Below are 27,868 nucleotides of genomic sequence, written 5' to 3' on the forward strand. Positions count from 1 at the left end.
TGGCGCTATGACTTTGTCGTTAGTTGTTCATATTTTTATATATTTTTATTATAATTATACATTAGTTTATTTTCGATTTTTAGACCATGTCCAGACTAGCTCTGTTAATAGACAGTACAGTGTCATCAGCATAACTAGTTTCTGGTGTTTTTCATTAAAACAGTGGAAGAGAGAGACTGTCAAAATATAAGCTTTTGGCCACCAAGGCCTTGGCAAAAATAGACGAGACACACACACACACACACACACACACACACACAACCGCAGCCTCTGGCAGCTGAGGCCACACTGCAAGCAACAGCAGCAGTGCATGTTGGGAGTGGCAACTAGGTGGGGGCGGGGAGGGGGAGGGATATCAGGGTAGGGATGGCGGACAGTTAAGTACTGCTTCGGAGTGCACAAGGATGAGCTGCATAGGGCCAGCTAGTTGCAGACGGGAGGTTAGACAGTGGGCAGGGGAGAGGTTATGGGGGGGGGGGGGTGGGGGGGGGGGGTGCAGAAAACGAGAGAAGTAAAAAGACTGGATGTGTTGGTGGAATAAGGGCTGTGTAGTGCTGTAATGGGAACAGGGAAGGGGATGGATGGATGGATGAGAAAAATGACTAACGAAGGTTGAGGCCTGGAGGGTTACAGGACGATAGCATGTATTGTATGGAGGGCTCCCATCTGCGCAGTTCAGAAAAGTTGGTGTTGGTGAGAAGGATCTGCATGGCACAGGCTGTGAAGCAGTCATTGAAATGTAGGATGTTGGGTTGGGCAGCATGCTCAGCAACATGGTGGTCCACTTCTGTATTGGCCACAGTTTGTCGGTGGCTATTCATGCAGACAGCCAGCTTGTTGGTTGTCATGCCCACATAGAATGCAGCATAGTGGTTGCAGCTTAACTTGTAGATTACATGGTCGGTTTCACAGGTAGCCCTGGCTCCGATGGGATGGGTGATGTTTGTGACCATACTGGAGTAGGTGGTGGTGGGAGGATGTATGGAACAGCTCTTGCATCTAGGCATGTTACAGGGATATGAACCATCAGGTAAGGGGTTGGGAGCAAGGGTTGTGAAGAGATGGACGAGTATATCATGTAGTTTTGGTGGACAGCAGAATACCACTGTGGGAGGGGTGGGAAGGATAGTGGGCAGGATATTTCCATTTCAGGACATGATGAGAGGTCGTCGATACCCTGGCAGTGAATGTAATTCAGTTGCTCTAGTCCTGGGTGGTACTGAGCTACAAGGGGAATGCTCCTGTCAGACTGTGAGACTTTGAGAGGCTGTGTCAAACTGGAAAGATACGGCACATGAGATCTATTTCTGTACAAGGTTGGGAGGATAATTACAGTCTGTGAAGGCCTCAATAAGACCCTCGGTATATTTTGAGAGGGACTGCTTGTCACTGCAGATGCGACAATTACAGGTAGCTACGCTGTATGGAAGGGACTTCTTGGTATGGAATGGGTGGCAGCTGTTGAAGTGGGGAGGTATTGTATATGGTTAGTAGGTTTGATATGGACATAGGTACTGATGTAGCCATCACTGAGGTGGAGGTCAACATCTAGGAAGGTGATTTGTTGGGCTGAGTAGGGCCAGGTGAAGAAAATGGTGAAGAGGCTGTTGAGGTTGTGGAGGAATGTAGATAGAGTGTCCTCACCCTCGATCCAGATTGCAAAGATGCCATCAGTGAATCTGAACCGGGTGAGGGGTAGAGGATTCTGAGTGCTTAGGGAGGATTCCTGTAAATGGCCCATGAATAGGTTAGCATAGGATGGTGCCATGTGGGCGCTCATAGCTGTGCCCCAGATTTGTTTCTAGGTAATGCTTTTAAAGGAGAAGTAATTGTGGGTGAGGATATAGTTGATCGTGGTGACTAGGAAGGAGGTTGTTAATTTGGAATTCATCGGGCATTGGGAAAGGTAGTGTTCAACAGTGGTAAGGCCATGGGCATTAGGGATGTTAGCGTAAAGGAAGGTGGCATCAGCGGTGACAAGCAGTGTGGTAAAGCAACAGGAACTGTGGAGAGTTGGTGGAGGAAATGATTGGTATCTTTTTTATAAGAGCATAGGTTCATGGTAATAGGCTGAAGGTGTTGGTCTACGAGAGCAGAGGTTCTCTCAGTGGGGGCACAATGGAGTGTCCTGGGTTGTTGGGTTTTCGGACTTTAGGAAACATGTAAAAGGTAGGAGTGCGGGAAGTGGTAGGGGTGAGCAAAGAGATGGACTCCAGGGAGAGGTTCTGAGATAGGCCTAAGGATTTGACGAGATACTGGAGATCCTGCTGGATTTCTGGAATGGGGTCACTGTGGCAAGGTTTGTAAGTAGAGGTATCTGACAGCTGGTGGAGTCCTTCTGCCAGGCAATCCTTGCCGTTGAAAACAACGATGGTAGAGCCTTTGTCTGCAGGTAAGATCATAAGGTCAGGACCAGTTTTTAGATAGTGGACTGTGGTTATTTCAGTGAATGTAAGGTTAGTTTGTGTGTTGAGGGATTTGGGGAATGATGGTGAGACAAGGTCGAGGTTAAGAAATTCTGGAAAGTTAATAGGGGGTGATTTGTGGGCAGTGGAGGTGGATCACAGTTGGCTGGAGGAGTGAACTGAGTCAGGCAGGGTTCATCATTGGTCTTTGGTTGAGTCTGATTGTAGGGTTGGTGGGGAAAAAGTGTTTCCACTGTAGGGACCGAGAGAAGGTCTTTAACAAGTCCTACATGATTGAATTTGGGAGTGGGGCAAAAGGTGAGGCCTTTGGAAAGGACTGATGTTTCTGTGGGGCTAAGGCTTCGGGAAAAAAAGGTCCATGACTGTGTTTCGGCTCTCTTTTCCCCCACCCAGTTGCCACTCCTATCATGCACTGCTGCTGTTGCTTCCAGTGTGGCCTAAGCTGCCAAAGTCGTGTGTGTGAGTTGCATTTACATGCGCGCATTTGTGTGTGTGTGTGTGTGTGTGTGTGTGTGTGTGTGTGTGTGTGTGTGTGTGTCGTTTGTTTTCAACAAAGGCCTTCTTGGCTGAAACCTTATATTGTGACAGTCTTTTGTCATGCCTATCTGCAACTCAGCATTTCCATTAAAGCAGATTTATTTCAGATTATGGATTTCTGGGGCAGCTGAATACTTTTTGTAGTGTGAAATCTCATGTATTTTTTAATCTGAATTTTCTGTTCTGATAAGTTAATTGCAGTATATATTCTTTATTTATTAAAATCGGTTGGATGCATGCTTTGTTTTCAAGACCTGTTTGAATGAATTGTGTTAAAATTGATTTAAAAAGCTATCTTTAAATCTGTGAATCCCAAGCAAAGTGATAATTCTTATGAATTGCCCCAAAAATACAGAGATATAAAATGGCTGGTCAGTACTTACCTCCAAGAGGCAAAATTCCAATTCAGCTTATAGATACATTTAAAGACAGAAAAATTATTACCTAGCTTTGGAACTATTAGTCATTCGTTGTGGAGGAAAGAGGGATAGGTTTGGGGAGGTTGGAAAGGAGAGGCAGATTATTAATATCTCAGATTGTGAGGGGATGAATTTTGACAGCTGTCACGCTACTGACACTAAACACGCCCTTCCCTACAACCTAGGCCCCTGTAGTAAACATATCTGCTCCAGTACCGAACTCCTCAACATTTATGCTAACAGATGTTGAGGATGTGACAAATAGGAGTGTCACTTGCAAAAAACTCGGAAGCACTATCATTAATCCCTGAAACGTGGTTTTCTCTCCCTGATGTCCTTCCCATATCACTCATGGTCACTTTCTTTGCCCTCCTAACCTCTGTAACATCCTTGTGAAATCATATGACATTCACAGACTGTTATCCTTACCGATTGGTTCCTACTCTATGCATCATGCAGATCTCCACTATCACTTAGCCCACCTCCACTGCTAGTAAATGCTATAATATTAAAGGCAGTGCAACGTTTGAAACTACACATGTTGTTTACTAACTAACCTGTGTCCACTGCATGGTGTTGTACACTCATGCTCATAACTGAAGGACAATTGCAGAATGTGGTGCCACACAACATGGCACTACACAAAACTGGCACTAATAGCATAGGCACATAGGGAACACACATGACACAGATCTGTAAGTCCATAGTATTGGTGATAAATTGAGAAAACCGTCCCCACACACATGTGCTACGAAACGCCACTGTTTCCTGTGCATGTACCTCGACGTCAATATGGGATATGGTCACCATGCACACGTACACAGGCCGCACAACGGGTTGGCGTATTCTGGATCAGGTGGTTGAGCAGCTGCTTGGGTATAGCCTCCCATTCTTGCACCAGTGCCTGTCGGAGCTCCTGAAGTGTCGTAGGGTTTGAAGACGTGCAACGATACGTCAACCGAGAGCATCCCAGACGTGCTAGATGGGGTTTAGGTGTTGAGAACAGGTAGGCCACTCCATTTTCCTGATATCTTCTGTTTCAAGGTACTCCTCCACGATGGCAACTCGGTGGGGCCGTGCGTTGTCATCCATCAGGAGGAACGTGGGACCCACTGCACCCCTGGAAAGGTGGACATACTGGTGCAAAATGGTGTCCCGATACACCTGACCTGTTACAGTTCCTCTGTCAAAGACATGCAGGGATGTACGTGCACCAGTCATATAATCCCACCCCACACCATCAAACCACGACCTCCATACAGGTCCCTTTCAAGGACATTGAGGGATTGGTATCTGGTTCCTGGTTCACACCAGATGAAAACCCAGCGAGAATCAATGTTCAGACTATACCTGGTCTCATCCGTGAACATAGCCTGGGACCACTGTTCCAATGACCATGTACTGTGTTCTTGACACCAGGCTTTACAGGCTCTCCTGTGACCAGGGCCCAGTGGAATGCACCTTGCAGGTCTCCGGGCGAATAAACCATGTCTGTTCAGTCATTTGTAGACTGTGTGTCTGGAGACAACTGTTCCAGTGGCTGTGGTAAGGTTCCGAGAAAGGCTACCTGCCGTGCTCCATGGCCGTCTGCGGGCACTGATGGTGAGATATCGGTCTCCTTGTGGTGTTGTACACTGTGGACTTCCCGTACTGTAGCGCCTAGACACATTTCCTGTCTGCTGGAATCGTTCCCATAATCTTGAGATCACACTTTGTGCCACACAGAGGGCCCATGCTACGACCTTCTGTGTTTGACCAGCCTCTAGTCGCCCTAGTATTCTACCCATCATAATGTCATCAATATGTGTTCTTTGGGCCATTTTCAACACACAGTCACCATTAGCACATCTGAAAATGTCTGCACACTTACTCGCTGCACCGTACTCTGACATGCACTGAACATATCTGCGTTTGTGGACTGCTGCCAGTGCCACCGTGCGATGACCGCAGGTCAAATGCACCGCATAGTCATACCTCGAGGTGATTTAAACCCGCAAACCACCCACCAGAGCATTGTTTCACCATGTATCAGCATTATCCTTAATTTATGAGCATGAGTGTATATAGGAGTGAGAGGAAAAATTGACTGAGCTTATGAATCTTCACAGAAGAACTGTCTGCCTTAGGGACGCTTGGATACTCAGCTTGCTCTACAGGACGATTGCAGGGGTCTGAGTGCATGCATCAAACTTAGGATCTCCTCAGTGTTAGTAATATGCTCTCCAGCTATATTATCGCTTCCCTTCACCATCCTGAACTCAACTTCTGCTAACAACCCTCTCTCCCTTCTATCCCCACTTGTTTCATTGGTAGTATTTCTTTACTTTCTCAGTTTCTGCTTCATTTCCAACCTTCCATACATCTTTTTTACTGTTTTGTGAGTGTGGTTTCAGTTGCCTCAGACTGCAGTTGTGTGTTTGCGCGCGCGCGCGCGCGTGTGTGTGTGTGTGTGTGTGTGTGTGTGTGTGTGTGTGTGTGTTGCTGACAAATGCCTTAATGACTGAAAGTTTTAATTGTGAGAGTATTTTTGTTGTGCCTATCTGCGACTCAGCATCTCCGCTATATGGTGAGTAGCAGCTTTACTCATAATATTATTTTTTACTCTTTTTCTACTTTCTTCTCATTGCTTATTTGCACTATTCTTTCCACATCTCATTTCAATTCTTCTTAATCTCAGTCCTTAATCTAAGTCCTATTGCCATCTCCGCTCATTTCAATTTAGAGTTGGTTCCCTCTCGACTTGAAATCTGAGTAACCTACCCTGAAGAAAGTGCTAACAGTTCCGAAAGCTCGGTAATAGTTTTTTCTCTTTTTAAATGTATCTGCTGGCAGTAGTAGAATTCTATCTCTTGCAATTTTTGTCTGTCTTTGTGTGTTTACAGTTTTCTGTAGTAAAATCGTGCTTTGATTATATTAATTACTCCATTCTGTAGTATTTTTTATCACTGTTGTGCTATTTCACAATTTTGTCATTATGTCAAGAAAGGCTCATATCAGAATGACTTACAAGAACATATTAGGCATATGTCATTTTGTACAATATATGGGTCTTGTTTTTGCAGTAATTTTCTTATGTTATGATGTTCAGGTACGTAATGAACGTAACAAAGCCAGAGAAGAATCGAAACAGTTGAGGATACGACTAGAAGCAGCAATGAAAGATGCTGGAACCTGCAGGAGGGAGCGCCAAGAACTAGAAACAGAAAATGAGCGGCTAAGGCAAGAGTTAGAACAAGCACACATGTTACTACTGAAGGGAGCAGGGAAATCAGGCAGTGCATGGGCACCAAATAGTAATTTGCCAGGTATTGTAATTTTCCAGATTTTACCAATTACTTCAAACATACATTTCTGTTTCCATGGTTAAGTGATTTTATATCCGTGTCAAGTGACAATGATATTCTACTACCCTGATTTGAAATTGAGCAGTGCCAAGAATTATCTTACCATTAATAAAATTTCTTCAAAAGAATTATTTGAACTTCTAGCAGCTGTGAATTATCTTTATTTTTTGAGTTTGTTGTTAATATCATTGAGTATTGTCTTTATTGTTTCATGAGTGCTTCACTGTCTGTTATTGCAATGACAAACTTTCATGCTTTCATTTAAAGAGTCCATCTACCAGACACTGTGGATTGCAGAGTAGTCATGCAGTTGTTGGATGTTGTTTGCAGGAGGAAGAAGTCTGTTGATTGTAATGTCAAGAGTGTATAAATATGTAATTTGTGTCAAGTGTGAAATTATTGGTAAAAGTCAAAACTTCACATCTCCATTGAGAAAACAGCAGAACTAAATTAATGTACACTACTGCTACCATTTTTATGCCAACTCTGTATAAGACTTTTAACTGTTTTTTTTCCCCTCTTAAAATGATTATGTCAGTGTAAGAACAATGTAATGAGTAAAGGCAGACATTCACTTAGATACATCTCAATATTACTGGTATTAGTAGGTATCAATACTTACATTTCAATACCTATTTTATCAGTATTGACACCAAGTTTTCATTAATTTTATATCATTATAAAAAGTTTCAAAGGATCAGTATTGGAAGTATCAAATGGTGTCTAGGAAAGTATTTACCTTTCACTACTAGTTTCATGAGACTTAAAAGGTTAGCAGTAAGTATCATAGCATACATGAATCGCAAATGCTATTGTGAAATATATATACAATGCGAAGTCTGTGATATATCGATACCAGTGACATTAAGTAAGTATCTATCTATAACTTTGAAATGTCCTTTGAGGATTGATTTTGTACTTGATTTGGTTCATAAGAATATGGCGTAGTTCCAGTATTTAGCCTTGTAATTACATTGAGTGCTTTTATATTGGAATTTTTTTTTTTTTTTTTGTAATGAGGGCTTTTGTCCTTAAAATACTTGCAATGATGTACTGTGATAGTTGCATATATGGGATCATAAAATTTGTCAAGGCCAGTGTTTTGTTTGCAGTTTAAATATTTGTCATTAATTCCTTATATTTATAGTTGACATTACACCCAAGTTGGTCTCTGAAAACTTCCTTATTTTTGTGTTGCATTTTAAATAACTCATTTTGCATTCGAGAAAAGCTTTAAAGTACTCGAGCAATCACTACCTCACAGTACTGTCTGTATTGATATTTTGTTGAAGTATCATTGTCATGTTGATACAATTTTAGGTACTGGTATTGTCAACCACAATCAAACTATGGTTAAGTGTAAAATTGATGACTCAGTCAAGCATCTGACTAAGTGATAAAATAGCTTTCTGTTTATATCCCAGAAGATATTAGATATCCAGTTCTGTGCTCACAGGAGTGTGTGTGTGTGTGTGTGTGTGTGTGTGTGTGTGTGTGTGTGTGTGAGGTTTTGTGCAGGAATTTGTGTACTATTGCTGGAAAAAGAGCCAGTGCTTGAAAGCTAGTGTGAATGCTGTTTTTTGTTACGTGTTACTGTGCTCTACGCATCAATCTGTTATAGCCGAGTCATTGCCTCTCCCTCTTTTACGTATTGCTCCATCCAGGTATTTCTGTTATATAAAGAACATTTATTAGCTTGCAGTTTTTTTTTTTTTTTTTTTTTTTTTTTTTTTTGCTGTGATCTTACTTTTAACATCATGACAACTCAGTGTTTTAAATTTCATTAACCATTCCCATACTGCACTTAACACACATGACAGCATTCCCTATAACTGAAAATGCAGTGTAGGGATGGATGTGTAATAATCATTCATTATAATCATCAGCATGTGAATTTGAATTTAAAAATGTATTCAAGCATGAGACTACCACCATACCAGTGTTTGACTGCTGCGCAAACTCACCAGTGAGAGACATAGCAATTAACACTACTTCAAGCAAACAATGCACTAGGCCTTTCCCAGATTATATTTGTCGTGAGTCCATTGCTCAGTGATTAATCCTATATGGCTGTAAGAGTACAGATTACTCCTACAAAAAGGATAAAAGACCAGATGCACAGAATTAAACCTGGGTCATAATAACAAATTGATTGACAGTATTTGTTTAAAGGACATCTACCATAGCAACAACCAATCAAGGAATGTGTTTGGTCACACCTTCTGTTCTGTTCAGCATTGTCATATCCCTCCTGTATCTCAAATGCTGGGTACCACAGCTTTAGACCAGTAATGTAACAATGTGTGTTTTTTTTTCCTTCTTTATGTTGCTTATCTATATAGCATGTTTATTTTATGAGATGTTTATTTTATGAGACAGAATGTAGGAAATTAGTTGTGAAGTTAGCAGGAAATTGGTAAGTCTAAGCCAACTAAACTCATAGATGGGGGAATGTGAAGTAGACAGAACTGAAGTGCACAGCTATTGCTGCCATTGTGTACATCAGCCAATCCGAACTGCCAACATTGCCCCTTCCGTGCTTCGTTGTCAATCAGTTTGTTGTTTGAAGTATACAGACCATACCAGTGATGCCCATTTGTTGCAAAATCCTAGAGCATATTCTTAGCGCAAACATTTTAATGTTCCTGTAGGAAAACTAACTCATTTCAAAGAACTAGCACGGATTCAAGAGCAACCACTCATGTGAAATACAACTTGTTTTTATTCATACACATCTTGCAAGCAACACAGAGAGGTAGACTTGTAGGTTCTATCTTGCTAGATTCCAGAGGCATTTGACTTATATCCCATTATCATCCAGTGACCAGTATAATCATACAGAGTATATCTGCCTATATGAGATTAGCTTGGGAAATCTTTGACTAATAGAACACAGTGCTGTTTATCAGATGGTACAATAGTAATGTCTGTTGTATACCAAGGAAGAGTAGTGGGACCTCCAGTATTTTCCGTAAACTTAAACAATTTGTCAGACAAGATCAGCAGTACTACAAAATTGTTTGTTGACGATGCAGATGTGCACAGGAAATTACTGCCGTTGGACAATCTGGAGGAATTGCAAAAAGACTTAGACATAAATTTCCGCTTTGTGCAATGAATGATAGCCCACTTCAACTGTGGACAAGTGTAGGATAATTCCTGTGACAAAGAGAAAGAACTTTATGGTTATGAGATTTGTGAGACAGATTGAGCCTGCCACATCATCTAAGAATTTATAGGTAATACTAAGAAGTGATATAAAATGGGATGGTCATGTAAAATCATTATTAGGGAAGGCAAATGGAATGGATTTGTTGGAAGGTTTCCAATAATGTGTTGTGTGTATAAAGAAAATCACATACAAGGTGCTAGTGCATCCACTTCTAGAATATTTATCCAGTGTTTGGAGTCCTTATCATGACAGTTGGCATTAAATTAATTCAGATGTGCACTGCTAGGATCTTAACAGGTCGGTACATCCCATACAGAAGTGTAAGAGGAACGCTCAGGGAACTTAAATGGGGATCATTGGAAGAAAGATGACATAGTTCTCATGAAACCATAGTTCTCTTGAAATCCTGTCGGGTTAACTTGCCTCATGAAGGGCTTGTGAGAAAAAGAAGAGAGAGATTAGGATGCCTACAGAGGCATTTAGTCATCCTTTTTTCCCTTGCTCAATATCAAATGGATTAGGAATGAAAGTAAATAATATTGGTATGGTGTACCTCCACCATTCAGTGTTTGGTGGTTTGCGGAATATGTATCCAGATATAGCTCAACATGGTTGACATTAGTGGCCATTTCTCAACTCACCCCTTCAATTCTCTTGGCCGTAGCCTCTGCTATTGCTTGTTGTATTCCTATGTCTACCCTTGTTCCCATTTCCTGCCCTTTCAAACGTTCCCTCTTCCAAAGACTTCATACTTCTCTTTGTTCTAATGCTAGTCCTCTTCCACTATATTTTCTAAGAGATCTCATTCTACCATCATCCCTTTTCCCTTCCTACCAATTCAAAAATGCCCTCACCTTTAATCTTGTGAGCAGAGGGACCAAGAGAAAAAGTTTGTTGGCTTTACTCATTCTGTTGTTCGTATTCTGCTTCAGATGCTGCACTGTCAGATTTATTTGAGTGTATCTTGTTTCAGATTATGGTTTTCACAGTTGTTAATTTGTGCCTAGCATTAAACCTTTGTTTTGTATTTCTGTATTTCTCAAAACCAGCCGATGACCATGAAGCAGAGGAGTATGTTCTTCCTCGGCACACTACAGAACTGTGCCATGCAGGAGTGGTGGGGCGTGAAAATGCAGTTGATGGAGATGCTCAAGATCCAGCAGCTGTATCAACAGGATTGTCAGCATCTGATGCAGCCTTGGGTGATATGGACCCCACAGCAGCCCTAGGACCACGTGACCCTGCAGCAGATGGTGGAGAAGATCTGGATCGTGATCATGACTGCATGTTGCAGAAGATGTCTATGCTACAGCTTAGATTAGATGAGGCTTCAAAGACTATACAGATTGAGAGAGAGTAAGTAACTAAAAATATTATGAACTTTGTACATTTGAAATTTTTTTCAGTTAGCCATAATATCAGAAATATTGATAACACTTTAATCACTCACATTCTTCAACCAAACGTATTTTCCTGAAAACTGTGTCATAGTCATTTCATTCAGAAAATACAATATCTGTATTGTTTCATATGTTTCAGCAATGCCAAAATATGAACATTATATCCTAAGTATAGTTTGCCTTTATTCAGTAGAGTTCTTTAATGAACACGTAGTAAGTCACACCTGCTTTGTTCTGTGATCGCGAGTTACAGATCTCCAAAGAAACTAACAGTATAAAGATGTTGCAAGGCAAACCAGTTGTTATCCATACAACAGCAATGAATTTGATGCAACAGTGGGGCACACAAGAAGAATATAGAAGATCTGTAATTTAGAAATCGATGTTAGATAAATAAGAATACAGAAGATCTGTAATTTAGAAATTGATGTTAGATACATAAAGACCCCCCCATGAACCATGGACCTTGCCGTTGGTGGGGAGGCTTGCGTGCCTCAGCGTTACAGATAGCCGTACCGTAGGTGCAACCACAACGGAGGGGTATCTGTTGAGAGGCCAGACAAACATGTGGTTCCTGAAGAGGGGCAGCAGCCTTTTCAGTAGTTGCAAGGGCAACAGTCTGGATGATTGACTGATTTGGCCTTGTAACAATAACCAAAACGGCCTTGCTGTGCTGGTACTGCGAACGGCTGAAAACAAGGGGAAACTACGGCCGTAATTTTTCCCGTTAGCATGCAGCTTTACTGTATGATTAAATGATGATGGCGTCCTCTTGGGTAAAATATTCTGGAGGTAAAATAGTCCCCCATTCGGATCTCCGGGTGGGTACTACTCAAGAGGATGTCGTTATCAGGAGAAAGAAAACTGGCGATCTACGGATCGGAGCGTGGAATGTCAGATCCCTTAATCGGGCAGGTAGGTTAGAAAATTTAAAAAGGGAAATGGATAGGTTAAAGTTAGATATAGTGGGAATTAGAAAGTTCGGAGGCAGGAGGAACAAGACTTCTGGTCAGGTGACTACAGGGTTATAAACACAAAGTCAAATAGGGGTAATGCAGGAGTAGGTTTAATAATGAATAGGAAAATAGGAATGCGGGTAAGCTACTACAAACAGCATAGTGAACGCATTATTGTGGCCAAGATAGATAAGAAGCCCACACCTACTACAGTAGTACAAATTTATATGCCAACTAGCTCTGCAGATGACGAAGAAATTGAAGAAATGTATGATGAAATAAAAGAAATTATTCAGATAGTGAAGGGAGACGAAAATTTAATAGTCATGGGTGACTGGAATTCGAGTGTAGGAAAAGGGAGAGAAGGAAACGTAGTAGGTGAATATGGATTGGGGCTAAAAAATGAAAGAGGAAGCCGCCTGGTAGAATTTTGCACAGAGCACAACTTAATCATAGCTAACACTTGGTTTAAGAATCATGATAGAAGGTTGTATACATGGAAGAACCCTGGAGATACTAAAAGGTATCAGATAGATTATATAATGGTAAGACAAAGATTTAGGAACCAGGTTTTAAATTTTAAGACATTTCCAGGGGCAGATGTGGACTCTGACCACAATGTATTGGTTATGACCTGTAGATTAAAACTGAAGAAACTGCAAAAAGGTGGGAATTTAAGGAGATGGGACCTGGATAAACTGAAAGAACCAGAGGTTGTACAGAGTTTCAGGGAGAGCATAAGGGAACAATTGACAGGAACGGAGGAAAGAAATACAATAGAAGAAGAATGGGTAGCTTTGAGGGATGAAATAGTGAAGGCAGCAGAGGATCAAGTAGGTAAAAAGACGAGGGCTAGTAGAAATCCTTGGGTAACACAAGAAATATTGAATTTAATTGATGAAAGGAGAAAATATAAAAATGCAGTAAATGAAGCAGGCAAAAAGGAATACAAATGTCTCAAAAACGAGATCGACAGGAAGTGCAAAATGGCTAAGCAGGGATGGCTAGAGGACAAATGTAAGGATGTAGAGGCTTATCTCACTAGGGGTAAGATAGATACTGCCTATAGGAAAATTAAAGAGACATTTGGAGATAAGAGAACCACTTGTATGAACATCAAGAGTTCAGATGGACACCCAGTTCTGAGCAAAGAAGGGAAAGCAGAAGGGTGGAAGAAGTATATAGAGGGTCTATACAAGGGCGATGTACTTGAGGACAATATTATGGAAATGAAAGAGGATGTAGATGAAGATGAAATGGGAGATATGATACTGCGTGAAGAGTTTGACAGAGCACTGAAAGACCTGAGTCGAAACAAGGCCCCGGGAGTAGACAACATTCCATTAGAACTACTGACAGTCTTGGGAGAGCCAGTCCTGACAAAACTCTACCATCTGGTGAGCAAGATGTATGAAACAGGCGAAATACCCTCAGACTTCAAGAAGAATATAATAATACCAATCCCAAAGAAAGCAGGTGTTGACAGATGTGAAAATTACCGAACAATCAGTTTAATAAGCCACAGCTGCAAAATACTAACACGAATTCTTTACAGACGAATGGAAAAACTAGTAGAAGCCGACCTCGGGGAAGATCAGTTTGGATTCCGTAGAAATACTGGAACACATGAGGCAATACTGACTTTACGACTTATCTTAGAAGAAAGATTAAGGAAAGGCAAACCTACGTTTCTAGCATTTGTAGACTTAGAGAAAGCTTTTGACAATGTTGATTGGAATACTCTCTTTCAAATTCTAAAGGTGGCAGGGGTAAAATACAGGGAGCGAAAGGCTATTTACAATTTGTACAGAAACCAGATATCAGTTATAAGAGTCGAGGGACATGAAAGGGAAGCAGTGGTTGGGAAGGGAGTAAGACAGGGTTGTAGCCTCACCCCGGTGTTATTCAATCTGTATGTTGAGCAAGCAGTAAAGGAAACAAAAGAAAAATTCGGAGTAGGTATTAAAATCCATGGAGAAGAAATAAAAACTTTGAGGTTCGCCGATGACATTGTAATTCTGTCAGAGACAGCAGAGGACTTGGAAGAGCAGTTGAACGGAATGGACAGTGTCTTGAAGGGAGGATATAAGATGAACATCAACAAAAGCAAAACAAGGATAATGGAATGTAGTCGAATTAAGTCGGGTGATGTTGAGGGTATTAGATTAGGAAATGAGACACTTAAAATAGTAAAGGAGTTTTGCTATTTGGGGAGCAAAATAACTGATGATGGTCGAAGTAGAGAGGATATAAAATGTAGACTGGCAATGGCAAGGAAAGCGTTTCTGAAGAAGAGAAATTTTTTAACTTCGAGTTTAGATTTAAGTGTCAGGAAGTCATTTCTGAAAGTTTTTGTATGGAGTGTAGCCATGTATGGAAGTGAAACGTGGACGGTAAATAGTTTGGACAAGAAGAGAATAGAAGCTTTCGAAATGTGGTGCTACAGAAGAATGCTGAAGGTTAGATGGGTAGATCACATAACTAATGAGGAAGTATTGAATAGGATTGGGGAGAAGAGAAGCTTGTGGCACAACTTGACCAGTAGAAGGGATCGGTTGGTAGGACTTGTTCTGAGGCATCAAGGGATCACCAATTTAGTATTGGAGGGCAGTGTGGAGGGTAAAAATCGTAGGGGGAGACCAAGAGATGAATACACTAAGCAGATTCAGAAGGATGTAGGTTGCAGTAGGTACTGGGAGATGAAGAAGCTTGCACAGGATAGAGTAGCATGGAGAGCTGCATCAAACCAGTCTCAGGACTGAAGACCACAACAACAACAACAACAACAACAACAACATACATAAAGACAAGGAAACGAACCAATAGAGAGAGTAAAAAACCACTCAGGAATATGAAACTGAAGTGAGACAGAGGCTAGTGAAAAGAAGAGGGACGTTGCTTTATAACCCTCATTTGAGAAGCAACACGAGATGGTAAAATAGCAATGAGCATATAGTAGATAACATACAGATCGTATGATATGTTCTACATGAGACACGTCAAGTTTAGCAAAAATACAATGTCTAATGATTTACAGAAATTCTTTTTACACTATTTCAAGAATAATGCCAATAAATTTTGTTGTACACAAATAACACTGCAATATTAGCTATAGATTTTTGTTGTTCATAGTGTCAGAATGTCTTCCATGAATTCTTCAATGATGTAGTAACATTTCTCTATTAAAATATTTTGTAGTAAACTTTTCAGTGAACCAAGGTCCATTGTTAATATGTTTCTTCCTTTTAATTTGTTGTATATTTTTAGTCCCATGTACAGTGGTGTCTGAGTATAAAGCTTTAAGTGATGTGAAGGAAATTTGAAGTTTTCCTTGTGACAAGTACCATAGCTATGCTTAAAATGGAACTTTTCAAGATTATATTGATTATTATATACAAAAATAAAAATTTCAAAAATTTACTATTAATTGAAGTAATTGTTAATATTTTTAATTTCTTGAACAAAGGGTGACATGACTCATTTTTGTGGGCAGCACACATGTTTCTAATGATTTTTCTGAAGAATTAGTAGCCTTGTACTGCGTCTAGAGTTTCCCCAGAAAATTATCCAGTGCCAAATAACATATTCAAAGTAACTGTGGTAGACTGTCTTTCTTGTGTCCATATGAGTGGAAGCAGATAAAATAAACATTGCAAAAGCTACAGAATTTAATTTATTTGCCAGGAAGTCTATATGTGTCTTCCAGTTAAAACTTTTATCAAGGTTTAGGCCCAAGAATTTCACATGGTTCACTTCTGTCATCAGTTGATTATTATGGGCTATTTGCACAGGACATATTGGTGACGATTTAGAGACAAAATGCATTTAGCTTTGGTCCATTTTTATGGAACCAGGATTGCAGTTTGCCCAGAACATTTTCTATACTATCTGGAATCTTCTCTGTTGTCTCATTTTCTATCAGGACTGATGTTTCATCTGCAAACAAGACTGAATGAGCATCAATATTTAATGGTAAATCATTTATATACAACAAGAAAAGGTAAGGACCCAGCATTGAACGCTGCAGAACACCTTGGGAAATTATTTTCCATTCGGAGTAGTATTTAACTGAATTTGATGTTAAAATAACTCTTTGTGTCCTTTCTGTCAGATAAAAGTTGAACCACTGTAATGCAGTATCTTCGATCCCATAGCTCTTCATTTTGTGAATTAATAATGAGAGGTTCACCAAGTAAAGGCTTTTATTAGATCACAGAATATTCCTGAGACTTTCGTATCCTGGTCTTGTGATGAGCTTATTTTTACTGTAAATTCTCTGATGGCATTTATAGTGCTCTTTCCTCTTTGAAAACCAAAGTGATTTTTAAAAATAATGTCATTTACTGTAAGGAAATTTTCTAGTTGTTTTGCCACAAGTTTTTCAAATATTTTAGAAAAAACAGGAAGGAGGGAGATAGGCCAGTAGTTTCCCATCTTTTACTGTGTTGCATTTGCAAATTTCTTCCATTTGGTTCCTTGGACTCAATCCAGTTACTCGAAACAGTTTTTGTATCTTGTTATGCGTGGTCGCTGTGGCAACTCAAAATATCTTCTTCCCATTTCCGTCTTGAAATTCCCGTTTTCTTCAAGTCCTGTCCCTTAGTTCACTATGTCCTAACGTTTTGACAACACAAGAAGTGGTGCAAAACTGGATTGCATTTACAATTCACTCCTCACTCTCACCAGTTGACTTCCGTGATGTGTGTAGTCAGTCCTCTTCTCTGGATCTCCCAAAAACTTCTTCTCCGAAGACGATTGCTGGTTATAGGAATTTATTTGACTATTTCTCTACTCTTGAAATAATTGGGTACTCTCAGAATACTTTCAGTTCAACTACGATATATTTTTAACTTTCACAGGAAACAACTTTACCACTTCTCGTACAATCATTTAAACTTCTGCAAATCAACTTAGTCATCAAACATTAGACTCAGTTAAACACTTTCATAATTGCATTGGCTTGACAACCAAATAATTTGTGAATATCACATGCGTCTTGCCTTGTTCAGAACTAAGACATGAATTAAGTTAAAAGTCTGTATTCAGTTGTTCGTTTTTCTTTTTTATAATAATCACAATTCACTAACACAGCAAAGAATAGCATATAACTACTCTGTGTTCTTTCACACAGCATCTGTGGTGCTAGTGGCAAACACTTGTCGTCGTCGGTGGACCGCCACTCTTATAGCCTTCTCATAACAAATTTCCAACCTGCACGCAGAAACAGGTGGCACAGTAGATACACTTCCACTCTACCACTTATATTTAAAATATCGTGTGTTTGAGATGGTAGAAGGATCAGTGGTTCTAGAATTTACGCAGAAATTCTTGAAGCACTACAACCCATGTTCAAAGGACTGGTTTACAATAAGTCAGTGGGTGTGAAATAATGTGGCATACCACCTTGATTACCATGGAAGGTATTCCGTCCCATCCATCTGAAGTTTTGTTTTTTAATGATAATATTATGTCTTCCACATCTTTCTGAGTTTTTTTAAAACAAATGTTTTGTATGTCATCTCTCTGCCTGAAAATAACATTGTCCTGATGGGCTATCAAGTCTACATCAGATTTTGCTATATTGACAAAGAAATCATTGAAGCAGTTTGACATTTGAACATGATTTACAATAGTATCACCCTGAAACCTAATTTGAGAAATTTCTTGACTTTTAACATTGACTCCCAACTCTGATTTCACAACAGACCAGACTGCCTTTGTTTTATTTCTTTCTTTGTTTATGAATATCACTTTTTTGAATGTAGCCTTATAGCACTTAACAAAAGTCACAAAATTTGGGGTTCTATTTACTTTGAGCTTATTGTGCAGCTGTCTTTTTCTGGCACTTGAAATTTTTATGCCTGGGGTAATCCAATTTCACTTATTCCTGACTCTATTTTGATAAGTTTTTGGGGGAAATAGTTCATTGAATACACCCAAGAAACAATTTAGAAATTTATCAAATTTTTTGTTGCTTGAATCACAGTAGTCTAAAGGCTAGCTTATAACACTTAACTTATCACAAAATAACTCTAAATTTTCTTTGCTAAAATTCCTTCTTATATACGATTCAGATTTTAGTTTCTCTGTTTTGGGGAGCTCTACAAACAAAGCCGAGTGATCAGATATCCCTAGATCTAGGCAAAACTTCCTTGTATCATCAAACTGATAATTTGTAATAATATTACCTATACACGTTGCTGAATGGAAGTTTTCTCTAGCACGCATAGTAAAGTTTAACTTGAAACCAGATTTTTTGATTAAATCACGAAATTTTTCAATGACACTGCTTTCAATTACTGTATTTAAGTTGAAGTCTCCTGCAATCACAATCTTTTTCTTGCTTTCTTTTTTTAAGTTTAACTAAGAGATATTGAAATTTTTCTAAGAACAACTTAGTAGCAGAACTCCCAGGAATTCTGTAAATTGATATTATCACACTATTTAAATCGCACAGCTCTACACAGCAGCTTCCAAAAATACATGCTTCATTTAGATAACTAAAACCTTCTTTCACTTTAAAGTTTAAGGAGGCATCCTGTAAGATACAGGAGTCTCCACGAGATTTGTTTTTTCTACAAAAGCTGCTGGCAAGTTTGAAACTACTAATTTTATTTAGAATGTCTACGCATTCTTTTGTGAGCCAGTGTTGATTTATGCAGACTACCTTTATGTTTGCCAGTTCATAAAGTATAACTTACAGTTCATCAATTTTAGAATAACCTAGATTTGGACATTTTTCTGTTAAACCGTTTATATTTAGATGCATCAAGATAGAATTTTTGGGTTTGTTTATAATCTGAAGAGCCTCACTTGTTCCATTATGTTTATAGTTTCCATTTTGGATCACCACTTTTGCTTTCTCACCACTTTCGAAAGTTTTCAGTTTCCCTTGCTTTTAATGATTCTGCGGATGTCTACGACCATTTTGCTGAAAGTCATTGAACCTAACCTATCCAAGTGTACCCCTTCCTTTCCCAGTCACTTACTACTTACAAATTTATTTGAGTCTACAAAAATTGCACCCAGCTTGTCGCAGTGTTCCCTGATTCCAATGTTTATCTTATTTATGTATGTATCGCTTACTGACCTTCTGTGTAAAATTGCACTACGACAGTTTTTGAATTTGCAAACACACTTTTTGCTGAGCGATCAAGTTCTGTGTTTCACTGATCATTTCTTCCTCACTGCTGTTCTGGATGGAATTTGTTCCAACACACCTTCGTATTTGTACTTTTAAACCATTTCCGCTTTCAGTTTCAAATTTAGAATATTTTGAAAGTGTCTGCTGATCTGATGCAATCGGATTCCAGGACGAACATCAATTTCACAGCCTGGAGCTGTAACATTTTTCAGTATGGACTCACCAACAACAAGAAAGTCCATTTTTTTCAGTCGGTTTTGCTGCGGCACTTCCACTTTTGTCCTTTTTGTAGATCACTGTTTCCCATTTATATTTGTTTACAGATAGTCGGGTGGGTGGGTTTTCTACATTGTTTTTGATCACATTTCGCACACCATGTGTGTTTTGCAGGTTTTGTTTCGTACTTGGCTGGTGTTTTCCAGAAGCCCTGGATTCTGTTTCGCTTATTTCCGTTTGATGGATATCTCACACACAAAAATGTTTTTCTTCGGTTAATGTATCATTTTCTTTCTTTGTAGTCAGTAATTTAGTTTTCAATGCTGCAGTATCCTTATGTAGCTTCTTTATAATTTTATTTTTTGTATCTTCTTCAATTCCCATTTCATGTGCATAGGCCTGTTTTTCCCATATTAATCTATCTTTTTCTTTTTTTATAGTCATTATTTTGGTATTTAATGCCTCAATGTCCTTTTGCAGCAACCTTATAAATTCATTTTTTGAGTCCACTGTACTTACAAGATCGGGTTTTTCGACTCGTAAACAAACGTAGCATGTCCATGGAATATCACCACTGATGAATTTTAGGTTCACTTTCATGCATTTTTTGTGCAACCAGTAATTGCACTTGACACACAATATACCCTTCATCACTCGCTTTTCACATTCTCTACACGAAAAACTGTTTGTTTTTGACGAGAGCGAAGTATTACTACACTTTCCTATCGGCGCCATCTTGGTGGCTCAAAGACTTCTTGCTCACCCTCAAAAAGATCAGATGTTATGTAGTATACATACATAGGTGACAATATGTGACATAACTGCAGTCAAGTATTTAGAAGCACCAGTGCACAGTAATTTAAGGTAGAGCAACCACATAATCAAGTTTCTGAAGCCTTTACTAAACAGATATTCATTGAAAGAGTTGTGAAAAACTGTAATTAATCCACTTACAAGAACTTTGGTCTTTTCATATCTGGGTCAGTATTTATTAGTAGAATTAATAGGAGAAATAGGGAAAATTCAAAGGAGAAATGCATAATTTACCACAGATTTATTTACTCAGTACAAGAGCATCATATAAATGGCCAACAGTCTCCAGCAAGCAACACTTCAGGAGAGATATTAATGTAAAGAGAACACATAATCCAAGACAAGTTCGATATATACTACTCTTTCTCACATATGTTGACAATGACTGTAAGTAAGTCATGCTTAGTTGATTAAGCACTGACATTTATTCTTGCACACCATTTTCAAATAGATTAGAAAGAAGGTGAAATGGCAATTGTTCGTTGTTGGGGTCTTCGGTCCGAATATTTGTTTGATGTAGCTCTCTCCATGCTACTCCATCCTGTGCAAGCCTCTTTATTTCTGAATAACTGCTACAACTTACATCCTTCTAAATCTGCTTACTGTTTTCAACTCTTGGTTTTCCTCTGTGATTGTTATCCCCCACACTTCCCTCCAGTACGAAATTGGCAATCCTTTGATGTCTCAGAATGTGTCCTATCAAGCAATCCATTCTTTTAGTCAGGTTGTGCTGCGAATTTCTTATCTCCCCAATTCTATTCGATAGTTCCTAATTAGTTACATGATCTATCCATCTAATCTTCAGCATTCTTCTGTAACACCACATTTCAAAAGCTTCTACCCTTTTCATGTCTAAACTGTTAATCATTCACGTTTCACTTCCATACATGGCTAAACTCCACATAAATAGCTCCAGAAAGGGCTTCCTGACACTTATGTCTGTTAGCACAATGGACTTGCATACAGGACAATGACAGTTCAAACCCATGTCTGGCCATCTCGATTTAGGTTTTGCGTGATTTCCCAAATCGGTCCAGGCAAATGCCTGGATGGTTCCTTTGAAAGGACACTACTGACTTCCTTCCTCATCCTTCCTTAATCCAATGGGACTGATGACCTTGCTGTTTGGTCCCCTCCCCCAAGCTGATCCACCAACCAACACTTAAGTTTGTATTCAGTGTTAACAAATTCAGAAGCATTTTTCTAGCCATTGCCATTCGTCACTTTATATCATCTTTACTTTGGCTTTCATCAGTTATTTTGCTGCCCAAATAGCAAAACTCGTCTACTGCTTTAAGTGTCTCCTTTCCAAATGTAATTCACTCAGCATCATCAGATTTAATTGAACTACAGTTTATTATCCTTATTTGGCTTTTGTTGATGTTCATCTTATATCCTTTCAAGACACTGCCATTCTTTTGAACTGTTCTTCCAAGTACTTCGTGGTCTCTGACAGAATTACAATGTCATTGGCAGATCTCAAAGTTTTTATTTCTTGTCCCTGAACTTTAATCCCTACTCCAAAATTTTCTTTGGTATCCTTTACTGCTTGATCAGGGTACAGTTGGAATAACGCTAGGGATAGACTACAATCTTGTCTCACGCCCTTCTCAAACACCTCTTTCTTTTCATTATGTGCCATTTTGGTTCACTTTGTGCTGTCTGTTGGATTGTAGGTGTAGATTTATTTCAAGTTCCTTTTCTTTCTGGATCCCTGTGTTCCAAGTAAATTCCCTGGCCATTCACAAATTGTATGACATTTCTTAGTTATTTTACTTTCACTGTGATCCACTTTGCTTTCCAGGAATTTCCTGTTTATGATGGCAAACATCAACTTACCAATAGCCATTGAATTTTATGCTTCCTGAAATGTTAGGTGAAGGAAGCCAAGACAGGTCTTACATTTTGTGATGGGTGATCATACCACAAAACTGCAAATGTGTAGTTACGTTGCTAGATAGATCACATATTTTCATTTTCTTGGTTTCATTTCCTTAACTAAAAGTGAAACATTATTTTGCTTTGCTGCAAATAGTTCACCGATTTCTAATGCCCCCCCCCCCCCCCCCCCCCACCACCACTTCTGTAGTGGACCTCTTCCATGAAGGAAAATCTATGGTAGTGTCAGCGGTTGTACGCTGAGCCTTCCCAGTCAACTACAGAGACAAACAACTGTATGAGTATAACCGAGAGTATCATTCAAGTGACCTGTTTTTCTGTCTTCCTTTTCTGTTTGTGAAGTTGTTCTGAATATTTTCAAAAGTGGAGGATTACATCACCTTAATGTTATATAAGAACAGCGAGAAACTTAACATCAGGATTGGTGATCACGAAGTAGATGAAGTTCGGGAATACTGCTAAGTGTCAAAATAACTCATGACGGACAGAGCAAAGACGATGCTAGGACATCTATTAAGACATCATGGAATAACTTCCATGGTACTACAGGAAGTCGGTAGAGGAAGTCAGAGATTGGAATTCATCCAGCAAATATTTCAGGATGTAGGTTGCGAATGCCACGCTGAGATGAAGAGTTGGCACAGGAGAGGAATTCATGGTGGGTTGCATCAAACCAGTCAGAAGACTGTTGACTCAAACACTGTATAGTGTTTTCTCCAGGAACAGAGATTCAGTACTAGAACACAAAGAACATCACCCTTAAAAAAATACCTGCATGTCAGTCCAGACTTCCAGGAAGTATGGTCCACTTCTGGCTTAGATTATATCAGTGCAAAGATATGCTTATTAAATTGTGTACACTCACCATATAGCAGAGGCGTTGAGAAGCAGATAGGCACAGCAAAAAGACTGAGTGTGGGTACTGTTGCCCGAGACTGCAGTCATGTGTATGTAAATTGCTTTTGTGTGTGTGTGTGTGTGTGTGTGTGTGTGTGTGTGTGTGTGTGTGTGTGTGTGTGTGTGTGAGGGTGCGGGTGCGCGTGCGGGTGCGCGTGCGCGTGCCGTCTATTTTTGACAAATGCCTTATGCACCAAAAGCTTTATTTGTGACAGTCTTCTTCCTTTTCATTATATTGTTACATTCTGTCCTGGATTTTCCATTGTTTGATTAAATTGTGTACACTTTTACAAGTGTATGTATCGAGTCTGTTTAATTCTCTTGGTAAATGTATTGGCATTAATGATGTTATGTGTCACTGTGAACAACAAGCCTATTTCTTAATTTTGTATATCTTCTATAAAGAGGAATAATTGCACAATAATTTTCATATTAAGCGGTGTTGCATGATAGTTTTTGAATGGTGGAAGTCCACTAAAGAGAAAAATAGGAGTTTGAAACTAAAGCAAATAAATCAATGTACCATAGTTCCATTAATTATGTAGAGAATTTTTTTTCTGTTTCAGAGAAAAAGGAGCACTGCAACGAGCTTTGGACAGGTTACGCGGAGATCTGGCTGGTGAGACAAGGGTGCAAGACGGTGGTATAGCAGGACGACTTGCGCTCCTTAGAGCAGAGGTAAGTAGCATTCATATTTAATACTTAATGCAGACTTACTGTATTCCAACCGAGAACAACATTCAATTGAAACTTCCTGACAGATTAAAACTGTGTGCTGGACTGAGACTCAAACTCTGGACCTTTACCTTTCGCAGGCAAGTGCTCTACCATCTGAGCTACCCAAGCCCCATGAGTACAGGGCGTGAGTTGTGCTTGGGTAGCTCAGATGGTAGAGCACTTGCCCACAAAAGGCAAAGGCCCTCAGTCTGGCACACAGTTTTAATCTGCCAGGAAGTTTCATATCAGTGCACACTCTGCTGCAGAATCAAAATCTCATTCTGGAAACATTCAATTGAATGTACTCGCTGTGTTGCAGAATATTATTATTATTAAATGATGTAGAAGTATTACTTGTCATTGCGACTAGTGTGTGTTGATGGTCCTCTAGTGTGTCATACAGTTATCTCGGCTACACAGAAGTGGATTCCTACCACCACAGATTCTTATACACTGTTAGCTATTAACATTACAACACCAGGAATCTTATTAAATAACAAAATTTTACCTGTTATCGATGTACAATATAGCAGGAAGATTATGTGATTAAATTGCTAGTTGACCGGGTGATACACAGGATGAAAAATTTAGTGCACAGAGCTGCCATCTCTAGTAGCAACAGTAGTTGTTGACCGGCGAGGCATTTAGTTGAACTGAGCATGAATGATACTTACTGGTACATTTACTTCAACTCTCTGTCAGAGTTCGTCAGTCATAGTGGTGCCAACCAGTCTCTCAGCAACACATGCTCAGATGTTTTCAATGTGTTTGAGATCTGGAGACTGTTTTTCCCAGGGCAACAGTCTGACAACTTCTGTATCGAGGCAAGTCAGGACAGCAGGGGCAGCATAAGTATTGCATAATCTTGTCAAGAGATAACATCACAGTGACCTTGAGGTAGAGCACAGCTGTTGAAATTTTGGAAATGTAAAGGGTGCTGCCTAAATTAGCAACTGTGAAAACGAGAGGTGATCGTATTGTGTACCCAACAGCACCCCATACCCGTAAGCCATTTGCTGGGGCTGTATGGTGGTGATGAGTGCAATCTTGGCAGCATTTGTTCTTTGTATACAGAACTGGAACTCAATGAAAAGACTCTAGTGACACTCCTGCAAGTCGTTGGGCACACTACTGTTATCAGGCCTCTCTCTGATGCTGTTCCGAGGGAAGCCACTACAATGCTCACTGTGCATACATTGTTGCACTGTCTGCCTGGCTGCTTGCCTTGCTGAAAATGAAACCATTTCCTGGCTCAGGGTATTTGATGTGGCTGTACAATTCTGCACAGTTGAGTAACTAGTATATGTGTCCTCTTGATTGCTAGTCATGTGAGCTGTTGAAATCCTGTGTAACAATGAGTATGCTCCACCTGAACCCATCAAGTCCATATCTTCATGGCAGTCATGGAGTACCAGTCAATACGAGTAGCAGTGTTGCAGGACAATAAATCATAGTCTCGATAGGCCACAATCGTGCTACTGTTGTATTCAATGGTGCTGGTAGATGTTTCCCCTGTAACACAGTGCATAACACAGTTTTGTTAAAAACCAGTGACATTTGAATGTCATTGTTATGAAAAGGATAGATTACTACTCACCATATAGCAGAGATATGTGGTGAGGGTAAGGAGGAGGGGGGGGGGGGGATAGCAGGTATGGGGGTGGGGAATGGTAAAGTACTGCTTGTGGGAGTCCACAGAGACAAGGTGGAGAGAGGATAGGGCAGCTAGGTACAGTTGTGAGGCTAGATGGTGGATAGGAGGGGAAGGGGGAGGGAGGAGGATTAAGGGAGTGGAAAAGGAGAGAAGTAAAAATATAAGACTGTGTAGTGCTGGAGTGGGAGCATGGAAGTGGATGAAGAACAGTGAATAACAAAAGGGAACAGAGACCAAAATTACATAAACGAAATTACCCTCCCAACCTTGTGCAGAAACAGATCTCCCTTGCCTTATCCCTCCAGTCACCCACCACCTCCCAAAGTCCCACCGTCCAGTCACAGAACAGCATACCCCTTGTGACTCAGTACCACCCAGGACTTGAGCAACTGAATCACATTCTCCATCAGGGTTTTGGCTACCTCTAGTCGTGCCCTGAAATGAGGAATGTCCTACCCACTATCCATCCCACTCCTCCAACAGCGGTATTCCGCCGCCACCAAAGCTACACAATATCCCTATCTATCCCCATTCCACCCCTGCTCCCAACCACCTTGCCTCGTGACTCTTATCCCTGTAACAGACCTAGATGCAAGAACTGATTTATCCTCCTACCACCACCTACCCCAGTTTGGTCGCAATAATCACCTGTTCCATCAAATGCAGGGCTACCTGTGAAACTAGCCACATGATTTACAAGCTAAACCAGCAGACCCCGTGCTGTGTTCTATGTGGGCAAGATGACCAACAAGCTGTCTGTCTTCACGAATGGCCGCCGATAAACTGTGGCCGGGAAACAGCTGGACTACCCAGTTGCTGAACTCGCTACCCACCACAGTGTTCTTCACTTCAGTGACTGCTTCACAGCCTGTGCCGTCTGAATCCTTTTTTGCCGACACCAGCTTTTCTGAACTGCACAGGTGGGAACTCTCCCTGCATTTCTGTAACCCCCACCCCTCGCTCTCAGCGTACGTTAATCACTGGTTACTGTCCTTCGTCCCATTCTCTGTCCCCACTCCAGCACTACACAGTCTTCTAGTGCACCAACACACCCAAAGTCTTCTTACTTCTCTCCTTTTCTGCTCCCTCCGCCACCCATATCGCCCTACATCTTAACTTCCCAACTGTACCTAGCTGCCCTATGCTCTCCCCATCTTGTCCCTGTATGCTCCTACAAGCAGCACTTTACTATGCCCCACCTCTAATCTGCTACCTCTCCCCCTCCCCACCCCAGCATCTTCCTTACCCCCACCACCCAGGCTGCTTCTCCCTACATGCACAGTTGCTCGCAGCCTGGCCTCAGTAGCCAGAGACAGTGGTCACATGTGTCTGTGTTTTTTGTCAACTCCACAGAAGGAGGTCTTTTGATCAAAAGCTTACTTGTTTAACAGTCTTTTTGTTGTGCCTGTCTGTGACTCAGCATCTCCACTGCATGATGAGTAGCAATGTATCCTTTTCATAATATTGCCATTATTCCATCCTGGGATTTCAACATTTGAATGTGTTTTCTGAATGAGACCTGCTGCATAATCTTTCCTGATATACAAAATGCTGATGGTGTTACAATTATCTGCCTCGTCCAGTTGTGCTGAAATGCTAATCATTTGCATATTCAAGCATGTAGCATAATTCATGCCAATTTGATGTTTGTTTTCTGCCAGTTTCATTGTTTTGCAATTTTGATGGCTGGCACTCTATGTACTTTATTATCCTTGTTTAATACCATTTTTGCTGTCTTTGAATACCAATATCCAACCACACAAACTACAGTAGAAGGCTGATATAACGCAGTTGTTGGGGGGGACATGTTTCACTCCTGAGTTATAGCGTACCTGCGGTATGTCGAGAGGAAGACACGTAATGACAAACTGTGCATGGAAAGTTTGGAAGAACTCATAAAGCAGTATTATACATACTGTACTATATTGTATTTAAATTTAAAGAACATTAGAAGTAAAACATTTCAGAAACTTACCAAACAAGTTACAGCAATTAGATAATCAAGCATACTGTAACAGAGTTTCAATTCTGTATATAAAGTACACTATCAAATACAATATGATAATTTACAACACTGCCTGCAAGCTACAGTATGTCATTATTATGCTGTTTCTGGTGGGTTATTTCACACAGTTTCTGTAATTCACATTGTTTTCTGCTCATCAGGTGCAATAATTCAGTTTGGTTTGGTTCACTTTGTTGTTTCTTCCACATAATCACTTTATTTCTACGGTAGTCTCCAATAGTTCACGTGTACTGACAATGTCATCTGTA

The 27,868-nt window shown here is 40.1% G+C and overlaps 1 protein-coding gene across 2 annotated transcripts in view; it reads left to right on the forward strand.

Moving 5' to 3' along the window:
* LOC124612786 (coiled-coil domain-containing protein 102A) overlaps nucleotides 1-27,868 on the forward strand; it is a 149,805-nt gene that overhangs the window by 43,475 nt on the left and 78,462 nt on the right. For both annotated transcript variants that reach the window (XR_006979570.1, XM_047141183.1), the window contains exons 3-5: nucleotides 6,471-6,687; nucleotides 10,948-11,254; nucleotides 23,790-23,901. Coding sequence is in view for 1 of the 2 variants with exons in the window: in XM_047141183.1 (XP_046997139.1) it covers nucleotides 6,471-6,687; nucleotides 10,948-11,254; nucleotides 23,790-23,901 (636 nt within the window). In the remaining variant the exon portion in view is untranslated. The remainder of the gene's footprint in view (nucleotides 1-6,470; nucleotides 6,688-10,947; nucleotides 11,255-23,789; nucleotides 23,902-27,868) is intronic.

Source organism: Schistocerca americana, chromosome 4 (genome assembly GCF_021461395.2).
Source record: "Schistocerca americana isolate TAMUIC-IGC-003095 chromosome 4, iqSchAmer2.1, whole genome shotgun sequence".
NCBI classification, from domain to species: Eukaryota; Metazoa; Arthropoda; class Insecta; order Orthoptera; family Acrididae; genus Schistocerca; species Schistocerca americana.